The sequence below is a fragment of the Strigops habroptila genome, chromosome Z (assembly GCF_004027225.2).
Source record: "Strigops habroptila isolate Jane chromosome Z, bStrHab1.2.pri, whole genome shotgun sequence".
Lineage (NCBI taxonomy): Eukaryota > Metazoa > Chordata > Aves > Psittaciformes > Psittacidae > Strigops > Strigops habroptila.
The window spans coordinates 22,670,150-22,689,488 of NC_044302.2; the positions used below are offsets into that span (position 1 = coordinate 22,670,150).

At 41.1% G+C, this 19,339-nt stretch overlaps 1 protein-coding gene across 6 annotated transcripts in view; it reads left to right on the plus strand.

Annotated features, from left to right (window-relative positions):
* Positions 1–468: 468 nt before the first annotated feature.
* The window catches only part of CHD1 (chromodomain helicase DNA binding protein 1), a 53,466-nt gene continuing 34,595 nt past the window's right edge, over positions 469–19,339 (plus strand). For 2 of the 6 annotated variants that reach the window (XR_003995028.2, XM_030511764.2), the window contains exons 1-2: positions 472–871; positions 2,452–2,656. Coding sequence is in view for 5 of the 6 variants with exons in the window: in XM_030511764.2 (XP_030367624.1) it covers positions 2,604–2,656 (53 nt within the window). In the remaining variant the exon portion in view is untranslated. Of the gene's footprint in view, positions 872–1,538; positions 1,766–2,451; positions 2,657–19,339 lie in introns of those variants that run through there. The other 4 variants (XM_030511766.1, XM_030511768.1, XM_030511765.1 and 1 more) reach the window with 4 other exon arrangements.

Below are 19,339 nucleotides of genomic sequence, written 5' to 3' on the forward strand. Positions count from 1 at the left end.
AAGACCATCTCCCACCCAGGGGGTAGTCCTCACAGTGACAAAGTCCTCCAAGCAGCAGAGCACCGAGCCTTCCTAACTAACGCCCCGGTACCACTTGTAACTGCGTAGTCAGACCAAGAAACGCGGCCGTGTTTATCGCCGGGCTGCGATTTCACACCGAGAACCCCCATCAAACAACAAAAAAAACCTAAACCCAACAAACCACGCTGCGCAGAACGGTAACGGGCGGCCGCGGCGCTCCGGTCATGGCGTCCCTTCGGGTCGGGCCGCGCCCTGCTCTTTCACAGAGGGATGGAGCTGCAACCGCCCCGGCCCCTGCGTTCCTTCCGTGCGGCAGGCACGGGCGGAAGGAGGCACAGAGGGCGGGCACTGCCACCGGCCCCCGGCGCGGCGAGCGGCCCCCCCTGCCTTCGTCACCCACTCCAGACGCCCGGCGGCGCTCCCCGTCGCCCCTGGCCGTGGCTCCTCCTCCTGCTGCCGGTCGGTCCCAGGGCGCAGGGCTGACATCACGCCCGGGGTTTCCATCCGACCGCGGGAGGGGGAGGCTGAGGGGAGAAGCGGCGTGATGGCGGCGGTCGGGAGGACTTGACGAGCGGTGGTGAAGCAGAGCGGCGCAACGCTTAGCCGGGTACTCCCTGCGCCCCTCCCTGCCCGGTTCGGGGCCCCATTGTTCGAGCGGGCGGGCGAGCGAGTCCACCGCGCCGGGCTGCGAAGAGCCGGCGGCCAGCGGGAGGAGCGGCGGCGCAGACCCCGCCGCGGCCGCGGGAGCAGCCCCCGACCCTGGGCTGCGGTACGAACCTCCCCGCGGGGCGTAGCGCAGTCACGGGCCGGGGAGGCCCTGGGAAGGCCTGGCCGGGCTGGGTGCATGCAGGTAGGCAGAGGCCCGCCATGGCTTCTTTCCCTTTCGCCGGCCGGGAGTTGTGCAGCTTCCGAAGATGGAAGAGGGGGGCGGGCGGTGCTGAGAGATGGGGCCCGCTGCCGGCCGGGGGACCCGGAGGGGAGGGCTGGATGCCCGGCGCGGAATGGGTTCTTGGGCCTACTTAGCGGAGAGTGGGAGCTGCGAGGGCCGCGGCGGGCAGCCGGTGTCGAGTCTCTCTCGCTTGCTCCTCCGGGGGGAGGCAGCGCCGAGCCGCCCTGGAGGCAGGAGAGCGGCCTTGGCTCTCCTCTGGCCATGGGGGGCGCCGGGGGAAGCGAGAATGGAGGACAGCGGCGGCCTTGGAGACGCTGCCAGGGAGCCTTGGCCGGGAGCGGCGCCTGTGCAGGCCGCGCTGCCAGCGGAGGGCCGGCTTCGGCGGCGGGAGGCGAGCGCCCTGGGGGCGGGCAGAGCGAGAACTGCAGCGGGAGGCCGCGGGAGCGCGGTCTGGCGGCCAGGGCTGGAGGGAAGATTGCCGCGGAACGGGAAACGGGCGGCAGGGAGAAAGTTACGGCGCTGCCCAAGGTGCTTCCCAGGGCCCAGCGGGTGCCGGGCCCGAAAGCGGGGGGTGTGTTTGTCTGCGCGGGAGGGCAGGCAGCGTGCGGCCGGGCGGCTCAGAGCAGAGCGCGGCCTTGCGGGCGAACCCCGGGGAGCCGCCTGGCTCGCCTCCGACGCCGCGAGGTCCCCGACGTAGCTTCGCGGGCCCTGCGGGGTTGCAGGGCTTCCTTCTGTTACTTTCCCCTCCCTCACCGCCTTTGTTTGGTGGCCGGAGTGGCTCGGGTGCCTGAGATGGTGCCTGAGCACGGAGCATTTCCCACCGCGGGGCGATGCATCCCCCACTGCCACCACCCGGTGAGCTCGGCGTTGGGCTGTTACATATTAGAGGAGAGCACCTCGGGGCAGGCAGCCGGCAGGAGAGACTCTAATCGCTTTCACTAAATCTGTGAGAGGCGGTGCTTTTTAGCTGATTATCAGTGAGTTTATGCTTGCAGTCCATTTACCGTGAGCCTAAACATACCTAGTTGCATGGGATACTGCACTGATCTGATTTAAAATGCTCTTGTATGTGAAATAATGATCATTCCATCTGTGGGATCTTGCTGGTTTGATTTAGTGGAGACACTTGTTTTAAACAGGACAGTCTTTATCTTCCTGCCTTTACCCACAAGTGGCTCTAAGCATTATGTGTATATCTGGAAATGCTTCCACTATGTTTTGTCTATTGAATACATTTTACTAAGCACATCTTAGCAGAACAATATTTATGTTGTTTTACCTCTGTGTTCATGTGAACAGTTTTTTGTTAAAATTTAAATCCATTTCGTCCTAAAGTCAGTCGTATGGCAAAAGTTAAACCACGCGGTATAGTGCAGACATGCAGTTAACTGTTCTTACCCCACAGTGCTAAAGAGAATGTAATTTCCATACCATTTCCTATTCTGTACACATTGCCATCTATATTGCCATGTTATTTTTTGTTTCTTTTTAAATGCAGACATGCTTTCAAATTGTGTCACTGTTTTTCTTTACTATTTTAGGTATTTGAGGAGAAATTTTGAATACACGCAAAGAACACTAGAGCTAACACCTGACTTGGCAAACGAGCAGAATACCAGGAAGTGAATTCTTGATATACACATTGTAACCAGAGTGGTCTTTTATTTATCTTTTGAACTTAGTAATATTTACAATGAATGGGCACAGTGATGAAGAAAGCATAAGAAACAGTACTGGAGAGTCAAGGTAAGCACTTCCTCGTTTCAGTTATAATTGACTATGTTTTTTCCTATATTATTCTTCTATATTGTTATAAACTGGTTTATATATGAACTTGGTTCCAAAGCTTCCTGGTTAGCAAGCAGACCTAGTTAGGAGGACTGCACATGCTTTCTTGCAGGTGCTTAATCTTCTTGTTACATTCACATCGCTTCAGTGATGAACTGCAATGATCTTGTATACACCTTATGTAATAAAGTTTATATCGTATTAAAATTGTGTCAGCATCCAAGAGAGTAGTATTGCTCTTTTGAGGGGAAAAAAGAAGGTCTGAAGTGTCAAAAGCTGAAACATTGTATTAGAGTGTTAAAATAAAGCTACTGTCTATAAAGTGCAAGGCACACATGCATAATATGTGTTGTATAAAACCCTACGTAGGCTATCTCTGAAGGTGGAGCAGTGGCTTGTTTATTTAGTTCTTGATACAGAGTATTTTATGATTCTTCTATCATAGAATGGTTTGGGTTGGAAGGGATGCTCAAGATCATCTAGTTCCAAACCTCCTGCCATGGGCAGGCACACCTTCCACTAGACAGGGTTGCTCAAAGCCCAGTCCAGCCTGGTGTTGGGCACTGCCAGGGTTGGGGCAGCAGCAGCTTCTCTTGGCAACCTGTTCCAGTGTCTCGCCACCTTCATAGTGAAGAATTTCTTCCTAATACTTAATCTAAATCTACCCTCTGTCAGTTTAAAGCCATTCCCCCTTGTCCTGCCACTACCTGCCCTTGTCAAAAATCCCCTTCAGCTTTCTTGTTGGCCCCTTTAGGCATGGGAAGCTGCTCTGAGGTCTCCCCTGAGCCTTCTCTGCTCCAGGCTGAGGCAACCACAACTATCAGCCTGCATGGCCCTTCCTTCTTTAGAGCTGTCAGAACAATATAAATATTAACATTTATTTTCTGAAGTGAAAATACAGTTTCCCAGCTGGGTTTTTTTGTCGTTGGTGTGGGGATTTGTTGTTTGGGGTTTTTTTTTGTTTGTTTGATTTACTAAATATAAAAATCAGTCGTCTGATGTTGAATGCTAGTTTTCCAGCATGTGCAGTGTTCACAGTTTAAAGAGTCTGATTAGAATTTTCCTGCATCCAGGAATGACAGCCAATTTATAGGGGTTAATTAGGGTTCAAAAAGTCACATCACTCCTGTGCTATAGTTTAGATTTCTAAAACTGGAAATATGATGAATTCTGAAAGTTTAAGTTGAAGTAAATTTGCAAAGTGGTTTTAGGCTTCTAAGAGGTGTTTGTGAACATCCTGTTAATCTATCCATCTGTCTTTCTGCCCCTCTTTCTGATCACTAAAGATCAGAAAGAGGGGCGGGGCAGGGGAACAGGGGGAAGCCTTATCAGGTGAGAAGAGAAACATGAACAAATACAATAGTGTGAGCAAGGCTACTCTTCTGAACTCTTAGATGTTCAACAGATGTGAATTTACCAGGGACAAGTCTGATGATTATGTGTGTAAATTTTCTTATTACTTGAAACAAGCCACCTTACTAAAGATAGGTTGGAAAACCACTCTGTAATTGTGACTACCCATAAACACTAGTATATCAAAGCTATTTAAAAGTCATAGGAATTCATAAGGCTAAACCAACTAAACATTACAATTCACAGCAACTTCATTAAAAGTAACTATTGGGAGGATGCGTAGTATTCAAATTTGACACTTGCCTGTGAAGCAAGACTTTGTTACTCATTTTAAATGTCCTGCTGAGAACATCTTAAAGCTTTAACAGGTTTTAAAAAGCTAAAAACTTTTTTCCTACACTTATATCAGTCATTAACCCCATAGGTTAGTTCACAGGCGGGTCCTGGAAAGCTTATTTTCATGTTTGCCATGTATTATCAGGAAACTGGTTTTGTAAATGGAAGGTCAAAGATTTCCATTCTAAAGGATGGAGCTGTTTTTGTCTATCCTACTTCCATCATTAAAATAATTACTGCCAAAGGAGTATGATGCTTACGAAATATCTTTATATGACTTGTCCCTGTTTAGCCTTTTTTTTTTTTTTTTTTTTTTATTTTTTATTTTGTTTCCCTTTGTGAGTTTCCAGAAATCCAGATCGTTTTTACTGGGAGGGGAGTTGCCTTAGCAAGCTGTAACTGCAGACAGATAGCTAACTGTAACTTGGAAAGCATTGCTGTATTTAGCTTTAAAATCTGGAAATGTGAATTCTGCAGAGTGGAAGTAGAGATCAGTAAGAAAATACATTTCCTAAGCTTCTAGTTGTACTGTTTTGTACAGAATGATAGAGAGGGAAGTGGAACAAGTGAAGAAAGCAATTGAGAATTGCTGCTGGGAATAAGCTGCAAAGATGATCAAACTTTCAAGAATTGGTAGAAAAGAAGAAGAGATGAAGGTGAATACAGTGATAATCTAAATAGCCGTATTGATGATAACTATAAGAAGTTTATGTCACTTTACAAATTTGACACTTCACAAGTACAGTAAAACTATTCACTTCCCTCTGATGTCTGGTGTAAACATCCATAGTTGTCATTCTGGAGTCACAGTCTTAATTAAATATAGCCTGATGTAGGGGAGCCGTTACTTTAGAAAGTTATGAGAATCAGTGGATCAGGGCTGGATTTACAAAATACAAGGCCTCATGGGTACTGCATTGTATTGTTTTAGGGAAACACCATGACTTGCAAAAGTAGTGGAAAGCCTGTAGTCTCATCAGTAGGAGGGCTGGAGAAGGGACTGATCATAAACTTTCAATTTTATGCACTGGTCGGCATTGTAGTAAGGAATTTTAGCTATCCTTTATTCCCTGTGACTAGCTATGAAGGTGAATTATTTCTGAGGTGTGTGAAAGGAATGCACAGTTTGCCACATTTCTGTGTTACTTCCCAGCATTGCATCTATTCATGTCTGGTAAATGAGCAGAAAACTTTGCTGCTGTTCTTGAGCCTGAAGTTCTGTTTCGTTACAGGTGGAAAAGTGCATCTCTTGTATTTTCATTGTTAAATAACTGGCTGTGCTGTTTGGATTTTCCTTGCCTATTTTGGCAACCCCTGAAGCTATAAATCGGTACTAGAACCAAGCATGATGGAAATTGCAGACTAGTGTAAACACTGTTCTTGCTTGATGTGCTGATTTCTGTGTAATAATTACAGTGGAATCTACTTTCCAGCTTCTTGTTTACTTGAAACCACTATTCTGGTGTATTTTTAAATAGTTTAAGGTAAAACATCACAGATACTTTTCATCTGGATAGCAAGTGAGTGTAGACACAAAAACTTCATGTTGGTTCTCTGAGAAGTTGACTCTTAAGCAAAGCATCTTTGTGTAGTGTTCTTGAAAGCATTCTGTTAAAAACTTAAATAGGAGTAAATACATTCTAGTTAGGTAGTAATAAGAAATCTTAATCAGCAAGGAAGAGCAGTTATACCTGAACTGCAAGGCAAGCTCCAGGTAGAACAGGGACTGCAGAAGTGACACGGTGCTAATTGAACAACAATCGGATTTCCCATCTCTTTGCTCTTCCTATGTTTCCTGCAGAACAAGGTATAGCGGACTTAAGCAAACCTTCCTTCTCTGAAGGGAAAAAGGGATGTGCTTAGTGCAGCCTAACTGCAAAGTACTTGGCTGAAATGCACTGTACTTCCATTTTTGCAGTAAGCAGAAAGCAACTGCTTCACACTAAGGACTTTTCCCAGTCTTTGCACACTTGAAAGCTGATGTTAGTAGAAGATTGGAATTTCAGTGGGTTTAATTCACTTTGTGGATTGAATAGACTATGGACCAAAAAGAGCAGTTAAGTAAAGAGTAAAGATTTTGTCAGCAGGCTTCAATTTGCTATACGAATTCATACTTCCCATTGAAGGTAAAAAAGATGAATTGAAAGGCATGACTTGGGGTTATTGCTTTCAAGAAATAGAAGTGGGAGTTAAAACAGAGATTCTCCAAGCATATTTGCATAATTACTCCTGTGTGGTAGCTTCCTTTTTGTAGAAATGTAATAGATAATAAAAATGTGTGTATATAGCAGGAGAGAGCATATACATAAAACTATAAATACGTAGATACATACTTAGTACACACAAGTTCTTGAGATCAACAGAAGTAGCTAAATGATAAAGGAAGCTGTTGATAGAACTTACTGTGAATGGCTAGTGGATAAAGCAAGCTCTTCACTTCTGTTAGCAGTAATCTTTTTGGTTAGTAAGTTGCTATTTTATCAGGAATATTAGAATTAAGCATGAAAAGTTGTCCTGATGCAAGTTAAAAGCATCTTTTCACTTCTTTCGTAAGAGTTCAGATAGAATGTGTATCAAAATCCAAGTGGTTTTTTGTCTGGAAACCTTGCCATCTAAAAGAAGGAATTATAAATTCACGATACAGCTTTCCTTGTGCATATGGTCTCTGGTTTGGCTTTGGGACTCCTGATTTTATCCAGGTCTTGTTCTTTGTCTAACTGAACTGGCTGGCAGGTACTTTTTGTATGCATTTTAGATTCAATTCCACCATTCTGAGAGTTTCAAAATTCACATTCCTCAAGACAGAGTGAAGTTCTGTCTTTGTGACACAGGCAGTGTAAACACCACACCTATCCAGATATGGCCCTTCAAGTAGTAGCGTTTGTTGTTTGTTGGGTTGGTTGTTTTTTGGGGGGGGAGATTCTTTGTAAGTTTTATTTGTTTTGTTTGGTTGTGGGTTTTTTTGTTTGATTGCTTTTCATTTAGTTTTGTATCTTTTTACTTTGTTTTAGTGGATTTTTTTGGTTGTGCATTTCTGTGTTTTTTAATTAAATTGCATTTAATATTTTTTTGCTGGTGATCTACAAGGAGCTCTGGTAAAGACATCATTGTGTTGCTCCTGGCACCAGCTGCGTGTGGAAGGATGGTCACATTACACAACAGAGTAGTAGACCCCTGGGGAACCACCGATACTTCCTGCCTGTGAAGGATTCCTGGAACTTCTTTGGGTTCTTAAGATACGTGACTTGCGGCCCTCAAATAAAGACTTGCGATGTGTTTCATAGGGTCATGAAAGTGGGTAGATGATCAGTGTAGTTTTGATACCTTTACTTTGGGGATGGTTTATACTAGCGGCAGCAGATAATAGTCTGCAGGACTGGAAATATGATGCATTTCTCTGAGTTGTTAGCCCACATCAGGAAAATTCAGTTGAGTTCATGCTTTGTAATAGCTGAGGACAGGAAATAACACTTGCTAGATTGAACTTTATTCTCTTTGTTCCCTCTGATTTTTCCTGGTGGTGAGAAATAAGATAAATCTTCTTTATGCATCTAAATCAAATTAAGTAGTTGTTTTCTTTAAAAATAAAACTAAAAAAAAAATACTCACCAAAAACTTACATAGCATTTGCCCAAAGAAACATATTTGTGAACTTGTGATTTTAAGAGTTTGTGACAATCATTGTCTCTTCTGCACATTTTGAATGGGCTTTTCCTATTCAAATGCTTGCCTTCCTTCCATTTCTATTTAAAAGCAAACAAAACAAAAGAACCAAACAGTCCACTGTCATCTCAGATGCTTTTCAGTGGCCCTGCAGAAAGTGGTTTTTTTCTTTTCCCCCTAGTGTGTTGAACTTAATTTTGCCCAAATTGGTACTCTCTTTCCTTTGTCCTTAGAACAGAAGATTCTTAAGGTAGTTTAACTTAATGAATGCACTTTAAATCAGTGGTGATAAATTATCTGCTCTTGGATCCGTTATTAACCTAGACCTTACACAGGAGTCTAAACATTATTTTACAATTATTTGTGTAGCTTTCCATCTTAGGATTTGTCTTCCTCATACCTTGAGTAAATTAGCAGACTTTGTTCCTCATCTTCTGATCTTATCAGGGGCACCTTGTTGTGAGAGATAAGCTAGTGATACTAGATTTAAGACTATTGAAAAGAACCGATGACTCTGTGACAGGACACTTGCTTTTGATCTGTTTCAGTTACCTGTCTCTTTACGCCTGTCTCTTACCTCATCTCCCCAAAGCATTCTCGAGTTTCATTGCATAGGTATTTATTGTGGGGTGTGTGGAAAAAAACAGGTAAGAGTAAATGTGAAAATCTGTGGGTTTTGCTACTTCGATTAAGCTATGTAGCTTTTCATGCAAACGAGTTTGTAAATAAATACTGTATTCAGGCATGAATTCATACTGAAAAGGTAGGGAGTATCTGGAGATGTTCTTTTTTTATAAAAAAGAATAGACAAACTACTTCAGTGTGTCAAACTTCAATACCAAATCAGATTTGACACATGCTGCTGTACAAATGCAACTACTTGACACAAAGGCTGGGGTTGAGAGTGATTTCTTGACTATGTATCCTAGAAGGTGCTCTTTTTTTAACAGACTATAGTGAATGTAATGTAAGGTTTAATCAGGAATATCTCTAAACATGTAATGCCATTTTCATTTTACTGGTTTTTGTGGATGTTTTTTGTTTGTGATTGGTGTTGGGGTTCTTTCTGTGGGGATTTTTTGGTTATTTTTGGGTTTGGTTTTGTTTGGGTTTTGGGGTGGGTTTGTTGAATTTTTTTTTTATTTTTTTTTTTGGTTGGTTGGTTTTTCTTTTTGTTTGGTAATATGTATAATTTACTTGGAGCCAGATCAGTTGGAGGCTTATGCTACACATTTTTAGAAACAGGACTTAGAAAAACAGGTATTCCATTTTCAGTAAAGTGCTTAAAAGAGCGCAAATGGTCTTCGACAGTAAACGTTAGCAAATACTGTATTTCTGTATACGTTATATTAACAATACCTCTATTCAGTACCTTAACTTGCTTTGCCCTGTTTTTTCCACTTACTCATCCTATTCTAGTCTTGATAGTGTTTATAATTTCTGTTGACATTTGGTTTCTTGGAGGCCCATTTGTCAGTGAAGAAGCTGGGGAAAAAAGTTAGGCCACAAAATAGAATTGATTAGAAGAGGTCAGCAGTACAAGAGCAGAGCAAACAAAGATGTAACGTGACATGGTGGAATAGAGTAAATTTGAAAAACACAGGTGGATAGTTAACTGAGAATGAAGTCTTATATGCTGATTGTTTCTCTGAATATATTTAAGATATGTATGACTTTTCTGCCGGAAGAGTTGAATGAAGAAGAGCTCCAGCTCTGGATTGTCTTGCAGAGAGACTATTTTGACTGTGTTTGGAAAGGGCAGGAAGGTCCTGATTCATGCTAGCTGCCTGAGAATAGTAGATATTTTCCTTTCCATTTTTAATCAGGCTTTTTTGGGAAGAAGGAGAAAAGAGATACAGATGCAGAGGTAAAAGGCTAGTCAAGTTGTACTCAAACAATCTCTTTTACTCTACCTCAGGTGTCCACAGCATAGTGGGTATGGTGTCCACTTTTACTGGAAACAGTTCAGCAAAAGGCAAAAGCATCTGAAGAAAAGGCAATGACTGTGGCCTGTACAGGAAGAGAAAGTGGCAAGAAATGACACTTTGCCTCTCCTTTACTGTAAGGGGAACTCTGAAGAGCAAGGGACCAGAATTCTCAGTTGTTTTCCAGAGATATTTATGTAACAGCATTAAGACAGTAGGTGACAGGTAGTTGTGACAGTATTCTAATCCTTGTTTGTGGAAATATTTAATGTTCCTTGCATCCTACCCTTAGAAATGTGATACCAGAATCTTGGTAATGAGTAGTGCCAGTTCAAGTGATCAATTTTGTGGAGGTCAGTGGTGCTACTTTGCACTAATGGGCATTATTCATAGCAAGAAAAGCTACTCAAATTATGGACCCTTGCTAGTCTACATCAGATAACACTTAAAGCTCTTTAGCTAGAGAAGGAATTGTTTATAGACTATGCCTAAAAAAAATGCAGGGAAAATCAGAGAACCCCATAGGCAAAGGTGGAAAAGCAAGTGACCAATAGCGTTACAAGTATCTCTCAGCTATTATCTCTCCAAATTTATTTTTTAACATCTTTATCACAGAACTTCAAGTTCTCTATCTTCAATGCAAGTAAACTGTCTTGCTATCAGATGGGGGTTTTTGTCTTTAGTGCAGCAACTATTTTAAAAGTAAAATTTAAGTACAGTGTGAAATACTCTCACTTATAATTTGGTTTACAATGATAGTTTCCATTGATTATTTCTAGAAAATATAGTCTAAGAAGAATATATGTATTTCCTTTTCCACTTCAAGCAAGATAAAACCATTTCTGGAATTCTACTGATACAAGTTGTTAAAATAAGAGAATACTGGTCTTTAAATTCTGAAAAATCTCAAGCTGATTATGATGGATTTTTTTTTTTTTTTTTTCTTTGCTTGTTACAGCTGTCTGTTAGGGTATCCATTTCAGCAGATCAAGAAAATGTCACCTGAGCTACTAGAAATCTGTGTGAAACTTATGTATCCTGTATGTGTCTTCCTATGAACTTCAAAACCACAAACAATTATGTTCTAAAAGCTCTGCAAACAAGCTTTTTAGATATCCTATGACGCTGGTAGATACTGAATGAATTCTGCATGCTGTTGGCCTTTTTCTTAGTAATGTCAGCAATGTCATGCTGTGGGAAAGAGGAGAAGGTATTACATACACCACATAGCAGTTTAAGCACTTGGACAATTACTTGCAGTATGGAGTGTGTGTGTACTAAAATTGAAAACTGCAAAAAATCCTTCTTAATTTGAAATATATTTAGGGTTGGTTTTGGTACTTTTTCTAAATTCTGTACTGATTTGCACTGTTTTATACTTTGGTTTTAGGACAGCAGTCATGAAAAATACTGACTGTTCACTCCTTGTTTGTTCCACTTATTCATTGGCCTTGAGAATGCTTATGAAAACAAAGGCTGTTTTAAAAAGCTGAACCTATTCCCTCTATGAATGACACCGTAGGGGGGGATTGTAGAGGGCAGCAGTAACAATGTCAAAAAAGAAGAATTATTCTTGGAGAACCCTCATCAACAGGTGAATGTATTGGTGAGAACTGAGAGTGTTTTCAAAGTGTGGTACCTCATACTACTGCTTGTATCATTGTTTGACTTCTGTGAAAACTGCTGAAACTCAGAGCAAAGGTAGGAGCAATTAAAGGGAAACTTCAGTTTGTTCCTGAGTTCCCCCTTTACTGAGGGAGATGACAGATGTGAATTTTATTTTTGAATATGTGTGTATATGTAAATGTATGTTCCCTTTTGCAAATAATTCCATCTTTACTCTTAGGGTTAGCATCTAGCATAGTAGGATTTAATCTGAATTAACTGCTCATGTGGAAGAGAGTCATAGTAAATCCCATGAGAAGGATTACAGATTTATGTTCATTTTTAATAGACAAGGCTTGCTTAGTGTGTGTGGGTTTGAGAGAAAGAAAGGCTTCTCTCCATTACATGGGGGTTTTTTTATCCCTTAGTGCAGTGGTCTCCAGAATTTTTGTTTGCTCACTCCTATCAATAAAAAATACTTGAGCACACCCCTCCAATGTGTGTGTAGTTAATTTATAAATTGTTAATACATATAGTTAGTTTATAACTTATAAATTATAATAATTACTAATACCTACATTATAAAGCATAGACAAGAAACAAAAATTTTAAAAGGATGAGGTAAAGATTAACTAATATCTGAAAATGTTTTACTTTGTTAATGGCAAAACCCCACTTTTTTGTGCTCACTAAAAAAAATATGAATATTTTTATTAAAATCTTGGTTTAACACTTTGTGATACAGGGGTTTGAAGGTCTAAGTTCAGTTTATTTTAGCATTTGGTTTTTAATGGCTGGCATAGCTGAAAAAGCTACCTCACAAAGATACATGGATCCAAACAGAAGAGCATTACTGACTGCACTTCATAATACTATTTTTTTCAATCCCATCAGCTAATTATGTAAAGGTTTTTCTTAAAATTTGGCTAGTAAATTTCCATCTGTTCTGATGTCAATCAGTTCTTGCAAATTAATCAGAAGGGATTGCAGTTTTATGTTTTCAATAAATGGGTTCAAAACCCACTGAAACTTTTTAGAAGATTTTTTTAAACAGGTTAAAAACTTATGCCTCCAACTTTGTAAGTGTAGAACCGTAGAATCACAGAATGGTTAGGGTTGGAAGGGACCTTAAAGATTATCTAGTTCCAAATCTCCTGCCACAGGTAGGGAAACCGTCCACTAGACCAGGTTGCTCCAAGCTCCATCAAACCTGGCCTTGAACACTGCCAGCGATGGGGCAGCCACAGATTTCTCTGGGCAGCCTGTTCCAGTGTCTCACCACCCTCACAGTAAAGAACTCCTTCCTTATATCTAATATAAATCTACCCTCTTTCAGCTTAAAGCCATTCCCCCTTGACCTGTCACTAGATGCCCGTGCAAAAAGCCCCACTAGATGTCTTATAGGCTCCAGTTAGGGACCAGAAGGCTGCTCTAAGATGTCTCTGAGCCTTCATTTCTCCAGGCTGAACAACCCCAGCTTTCTCAGCCCGTCTCTATAGGAGAGGTGCTCCAGCCCTCAGAGCATCTTTGTGGCCCTCCTGTGGACTCTCTCCAACCGCTCCATGTCTCTCTTGTGGTGTTGTCCCAGAGCTGGACAAACTATTCCAGGTGGGGTCTCATGAGAGCAGAGAAGAGGGGGAGAATCCTCTCCCTTGACCTGCTGCCCACGTTGCTGGTGATGCAGCCCAGGACATGGTTGGTTTCTGGGCTGCAAGTGCACACAGCTGGGTCATGATGAGCTTTTTGTCAGCCAACATCCCCAAGTCCTTCTCAGGGCAGGCCGCAATCTAGTCTCTGTTCACCCTGTAGTGGAATTTTTGTTCCTTGCTCTTAGGTAAAAGAACCTCAGAAGAGGCTTCTAAATATTTATCATTAAATTTATTGAAAGTACAGGATTAAGCATCGCCTGACTTGAAACATTGATGAGAAAAACAGAGGTTCGTCTTTGTGTTCTGGATGGTTCTCAGATGCCTTGTTGATTGTGGTGGCTTCATACTATTAGCTAATATCTCGAGGCACAATATACACTTAGGGTAAGGTTGATTGTTAACAATAGTGGATGTAAATACATATTTCAAATAGTCTTGGTAATTCTGATATTTTTTTCATTCCAGCTCCTTGTCAGATGCAATTAGATTGAACATTCCAGTTGTACTGGTGTTTCAGAATGACACAAGTTTTTTCATTTTGGAAAAAAAGCAGTGTTTTATTACTGTACAAATAAACTACAGCATTGCAAAGATCTGTAGCAGTATAAATAAATGGCACCTTACAGTTAAATTAGAATTTTAACACAAGAAAAAAAAAATCACTAGTGGTGTCCCTCAGGGCTTGGTGTCAGGGCCAGTGTTGTTTAATATTAATATCTCCGTTGATGATCTGAGTGAGGCAATTGAGTGCCTCAGTAAATTTGCAGACACCAAGTTGGCTGGGAGTATTGATCTCCTGGAGGATAGGAAAGCTCTGCAGATGGATCTGGACAGTCTGAAATGTGGCAAATGGTATGAGGTTCAATAAGGCAAAAGGCGTCTTGCATTTGAGCCACAACAACCGCATGCAGTGCTCCAGGCTTGGGGAGGAGCAGATGGAAAGCTGCTCTGCAGAAAAGGGAGTGCTGATTGACAGAGCTGAACATGAACAGCTTGTACCCTGGCAGCCAAAAAGGCCAACAGCATCCTGGCCTGTGTCAGCACCAGTGTGTCCAGCCAGACCAGGGCAGTGATGATCCACCTGTACTGGGCACTGGTGAGGCTGCATCTCAAATCCTGTGTTCAGTTTTGGGCCCCTCGCTACAAGAGAGACATTGAGGTGCTGGAGCGGGTCCAGAGAAGGGCAGCGGAGCTGATGAAGGGCCTGGAGCAGGAATGGCTGAGGCAACTAGGGGTTTTAGTCTGGAGAAGAGAAGGCTCAGGGGGGACCTTATCACTTTCTACAACTACCTGAAAGGAGGACGGAAGTGGCTGGTCTCTTCTCCCAAGTAGTAAGTGATAGTACGAGAGGTGATTTTTCAGTGAAAAATTTCTTCACTGAAATGATAGTTAGGCACTGGTACAGGCTGCCCAGGGCAGTGGTGGAGTAACCATCCCTGGAAGTGTTGAAAAACTGTGTAGGCGAGGCCTTTAGTGACATGGGTCAGTGGTCGACTTGGCAGTGCTGGGGGAACAGTTGTACTTGGTGATCTTAAAGCTTTTCCAACCTGGTTGATTCTATGATTCTAGATTGTCGTTGTTTCTTACTTTGCAATGTGGCTGACAAAGAGCTTGTACAGGAGTAGAAGTGTCAGCTCTGCCACTTTCTTCTTAGCTTGTGGTCATAGTATTACAGTTAGCTTCACCTGGGAGAGGAGGGAGCTATTTCTCCTTCATGAACACCTTAGGGCAAATACTGCAACTAAAAGACTGCCTCCTTAGATAATGGTAAAGGCTGTAGCTAAATCCTGGCATTCCTCACAGTTAAAAGTAGGGATTGTCTTTCTCACCAGGGAGGCTGGCTTTCAGAGGTACATTTCTCAGTTTAAGTCGTGAGGCAGGGTGACTGAGTCCTGCTCATGTGATAAAGAGAAACAATGACTCATTGTATTTTGTCTAAGTCAGCACTACATGTGAAACAAAAATAAAGCCAAGTACAGATAATGACCTAGTGATATTACATCTGCAGAGGCAGTGCTAAGAAAGGTTGGTCTCTATGTTGAATTGATATGGTGTAGCAAACTGCTAGTATCAATGCTGAATAGAAGTTGAAACTGAAAACTACTGCTACAGTAGTTTTTCAGTAAGACTTCATTTTCAGTACCCTGTTGCTTCATTATGGTCACTGCTTAAGAGACATTGCTAAAAAATGCCATAGAAACATTTACTTTTCCATTTGCTGTGAGAGGAAAGGTAGTTCTTTATTCTTCCCTTTACATAACACTTCTTTCTTTGTCCCAAGCAAGTCTTTGCATATTTTGGTGGCTTTCTTGATTTCTAGAAAAGGTTAGATAGGTCTATGTTTTTACTTTATTGCTCCTGCTTTCTTAGTTAGGCAGTAGAGGTTTGGATTGGTTTTTTTGGGAGGGAGGGTTTGGGGGTTGGTTTTGGGGGTTTTTTTTGGTAGTGTTGAAACTGAAAAGTTTTCTTTTAACTGCTGGCATTTCCAGATAGTGTGCCTGGGGAATGAGTTTTCCTCCTGCCCCCCAGGTTAAGAAAAAATTTCTGTGAGAGCAGGAGCAGTGGCTTTGATAGAGGGAATGGCTGAAATAAGATTCTTGTTCTTCATCCTTCACATGATGACACCTGTGTTCCTGTGTTAGCATAAAATCACTTGGAATTTTCTAGTAGTAAGTTTTTCTTAAAAAAAAAAAAGAAAGAAAAACCAGTATCATAGTTTGAAATGATGATTTTTGTTACACATTGTGAAAGAAGACTTATCATTAGAAGTGCTAGACCAAACAAACTTTTTAAGTATGCGAAAATCAAAGCACCCAGAAGTGTTTTATATTTTGATCTTGGCATAAACTTGTTCTCTTTTGGGTCTTTGACTGCAGTGACTTAAGTGACAAAAAGAAAAATAACAATATTCTTTCTAATCTTGAAACTATTTTTCATGATGAAAACAGAGCACTTTACCTGTATCTTTTACTATACAGTGTGTTTTGGTTCCCCATCACTGTTACTTTTGGTTCAAATATTTTAAATTTCCCAGAGGAAAGTCCTTTGTATGGAGCATTGTAGCTATTGGGGATTTACAGGTATTGAATGTCACGGAGTGCTGCTTGATACAATCTCAACAATCTGCAATGTTTTCTTTATTGCATATGTTTATGCAGAACTTACTCATGTATTACCCCATTTCCTACCTCCTTTGCAAACAAGAGCTTTAGATTTCAGGGTTATAGCGCCATCTTTGTAGAGGTTATGCCTCCAAATCAACATCCTGCTGAAGCTCAGGCTGAAACATTGTGTGGAAGGACACAATGGAATAAATACATGTTGGTAGTCCTCAGTGCCTATCAGTTGCTTGTCGTGTGGCCAGTGAGCAGGAAAGTTCTTCACAATTCAGTGCAAATGAAGACGCATCTGTTAATGTTGCCTATTTTTTATGTGCACTGTAGTTGCATTAAGACCCCTTGCAGTATGTGATGCACATGTGCAGAAACACTTGTGTAGTTTCAAACATTTGTATTACTTTGGATGATTAAAGTAAGCTCTGCACAACAGAGTAGTCTTGTGTGCTTGAACTCCTGTAGTGCTTTTTACTAGTTAATTTCAAACTCTTTTTAAGCACTGCCATAGCGTCATAAGATTAGATTTTTATTTTAGCAAGTCCTTCCCTAGTTTTAAAATTACTTGATGCTACTCAGTTTTTATTTTCCCATTTTCTTGTGCTGACTTAACACTGCGGGATAAGAAAATTTATTCGGACGTTATTCATACTATGGCCTTTAAATTTTGTTTTTCTTATTTTCTCTACATAGCAATTAGCTGTTACTCTGCAGTAGTGATCCTGCATTGTCCTTCATATATGGTAGCATTAGGGCAGCGCTAAATCAGTTGTGAACATTATTATTTGTTCTTTCTTCTTGTTTCTTGTAATTTCCTTTCTTTCTTTCCCCATCCTCTTTACCTGCAGCTAGCTGGTCTCTTCATAACGAAAAAGGTTTCAAGCCACTCAGATTCACAGTTGATGGGAAATTTTAACTGATTTTTGCTTATTTACATAAATAAACTGGAATTTCAACCCCCTACCCCCACTTTGGTCTCTCCACCATTCTCTGCTGTAGCTGTTTTACATGTTTCTCACAATGTTGGCAAGTTTTTTGACCAAGGTGGTTTATTTCAGTGCCAACTACCTTAGAAAATAGGTACTTTGTTTTGGTTGCCTCTGGCTCTATGTGGAATTGAACCTATCGTTAGCACTGTATTGGTGCGTATGAGATATTTTACTGCTATATGGAAAGCTAATTTAATTACCTTCCTTATGGCTTAGTGTTTTGCATCTCTTTTAGATTTGGTAATCCACATTATTATTGTGCTGTTTGAGCAAGCCTTGTCCTGTATGGAAGTATTTGATTCCCTTCCTCCAGAATTATGTAGGATCACATTTTTGGTGGCTCTTTGTCACTAGGACTTGTCTGGCTAGTATTTACTTGTGTCTCAAGGTGTCTCCATGCTGAATTTTCTTCAATTTCTCTTCATTAATAGTTAGTGCTGACTTCCACAGTCCCCCTGACATTCACGTATGGCACTTTGCTGTGCTGAAAAATGCGGTTTTTCATAATGGTCTGATCTACCCAGCATTAAAGATAACATAACATTTGTGAACAAGAACACTATTACAATTAAAATCTCTTTAGAAGATCATAAATGAGTGCTGTTAATTTCTTCTAAACAGTTTAAATTCCGGCCATATTCTGTAGCAGGTGCTGTGCTTTATTTGACAGATGAGGTTAGTGTTAGAGCAGCATGCTGGAAATAAGCCTTTGATGACAGGAAGTTTGGGAGCAGCCTTGTGTCCCAGTTTTCATCTCTGCAGGTGCAAGGAAACCTAGCAGCAGGGTGTATCTCCATATCTCCTGCTTCAGAACCAGGGAAGCTTCACCATGGCCTGTTTCTCTTTCTTTCAAAGCTGACAGTTGCAGATGGCTGATTGAAGTGCAGTCTACAGAAGTTTTTTATGAAAAGCTTCATTTTTTTTCTTTACTGGTATAGTTTTGTTGGTGTCAGCAAAAGCAGAAAAAGGAGTGATTTTGCTTTGTTTTGTGGTTTTAAAATGAATCAAGTATGTTCTAGGTCAGAGGATGATCAATCTGTCCTCCCCATACTCCCACCCTACCTCCAGCTGACTGTCAGCCAGGTGAATTGTGCTCGCTACGTTTTGATACCAGCTTTTGTTTACTTTGTCTTCATGTCTTCACGTTTACTTTGTCTTTTAAGTATTTGCAGTCAGTGTGTACATAACTTGCAATTATTTTGCTCTGTGGTGGTGTGATTTCAGTGTTTTTCTCATGATATCTTTGAAATATGGTAGTATTAATCTCATGAGTAATCTTATTAAAGTTTTAATTCGGCTACTTGTTGTAGAACTCTACTACTTTAACTCTACTTGTTGTTCCCTGAGTTTTTTGAATGGTCATAAATATTTATCTTTAATTATTGTGTTTTCTTTGTATGTTAAATCAGGTGTAAAATGAGTATATAGATAGAATAATCTGGCAACTCAAGTATATGCCAAGGAATGTGCCTCGGCACAAGTCTTACCATCAGTGACAAATTCAGAGTTGCCTATATGGGGAATTTTGCTGCCGTTAATTTAACAGGAAAACAGTCTGCATAGTTTTGTGGTTTTGGGTTTGGGGAGTTTTTGTAGAGATAATCTGCTTCTAATTTTTTTTTTTAAAAGGAACGCTGGTTATCTATAAAGATTGAAAACAATCTTATATTTTAGTTGGACAGATCTTTGTGAAATAGACTTAACTGCTAAGAGGTGTGTAAGTATATATGGGGTTTGATGGAGCTAAACAAGGATCTTGGAGAGGATGGAGGTGGAAAGTTTGTGTGAGTAAGAAACACTTCTTCCAGTTCTATTTCCCGTGCTTGACTCTTCCATTTTAATTTGAATGTTCTTGTTTTATCTTGCCTTTTTTTAGGCTTCACAAAGGGTATATGATTGCACTCTGAATTCTCATCTTTGTTTATTTTTAATTTTATTCATCTCACTTACTCAATTGACATCAGCATCCATTTGTGTGCTACCCATTTGTCTGGTCTAACTTAACAAT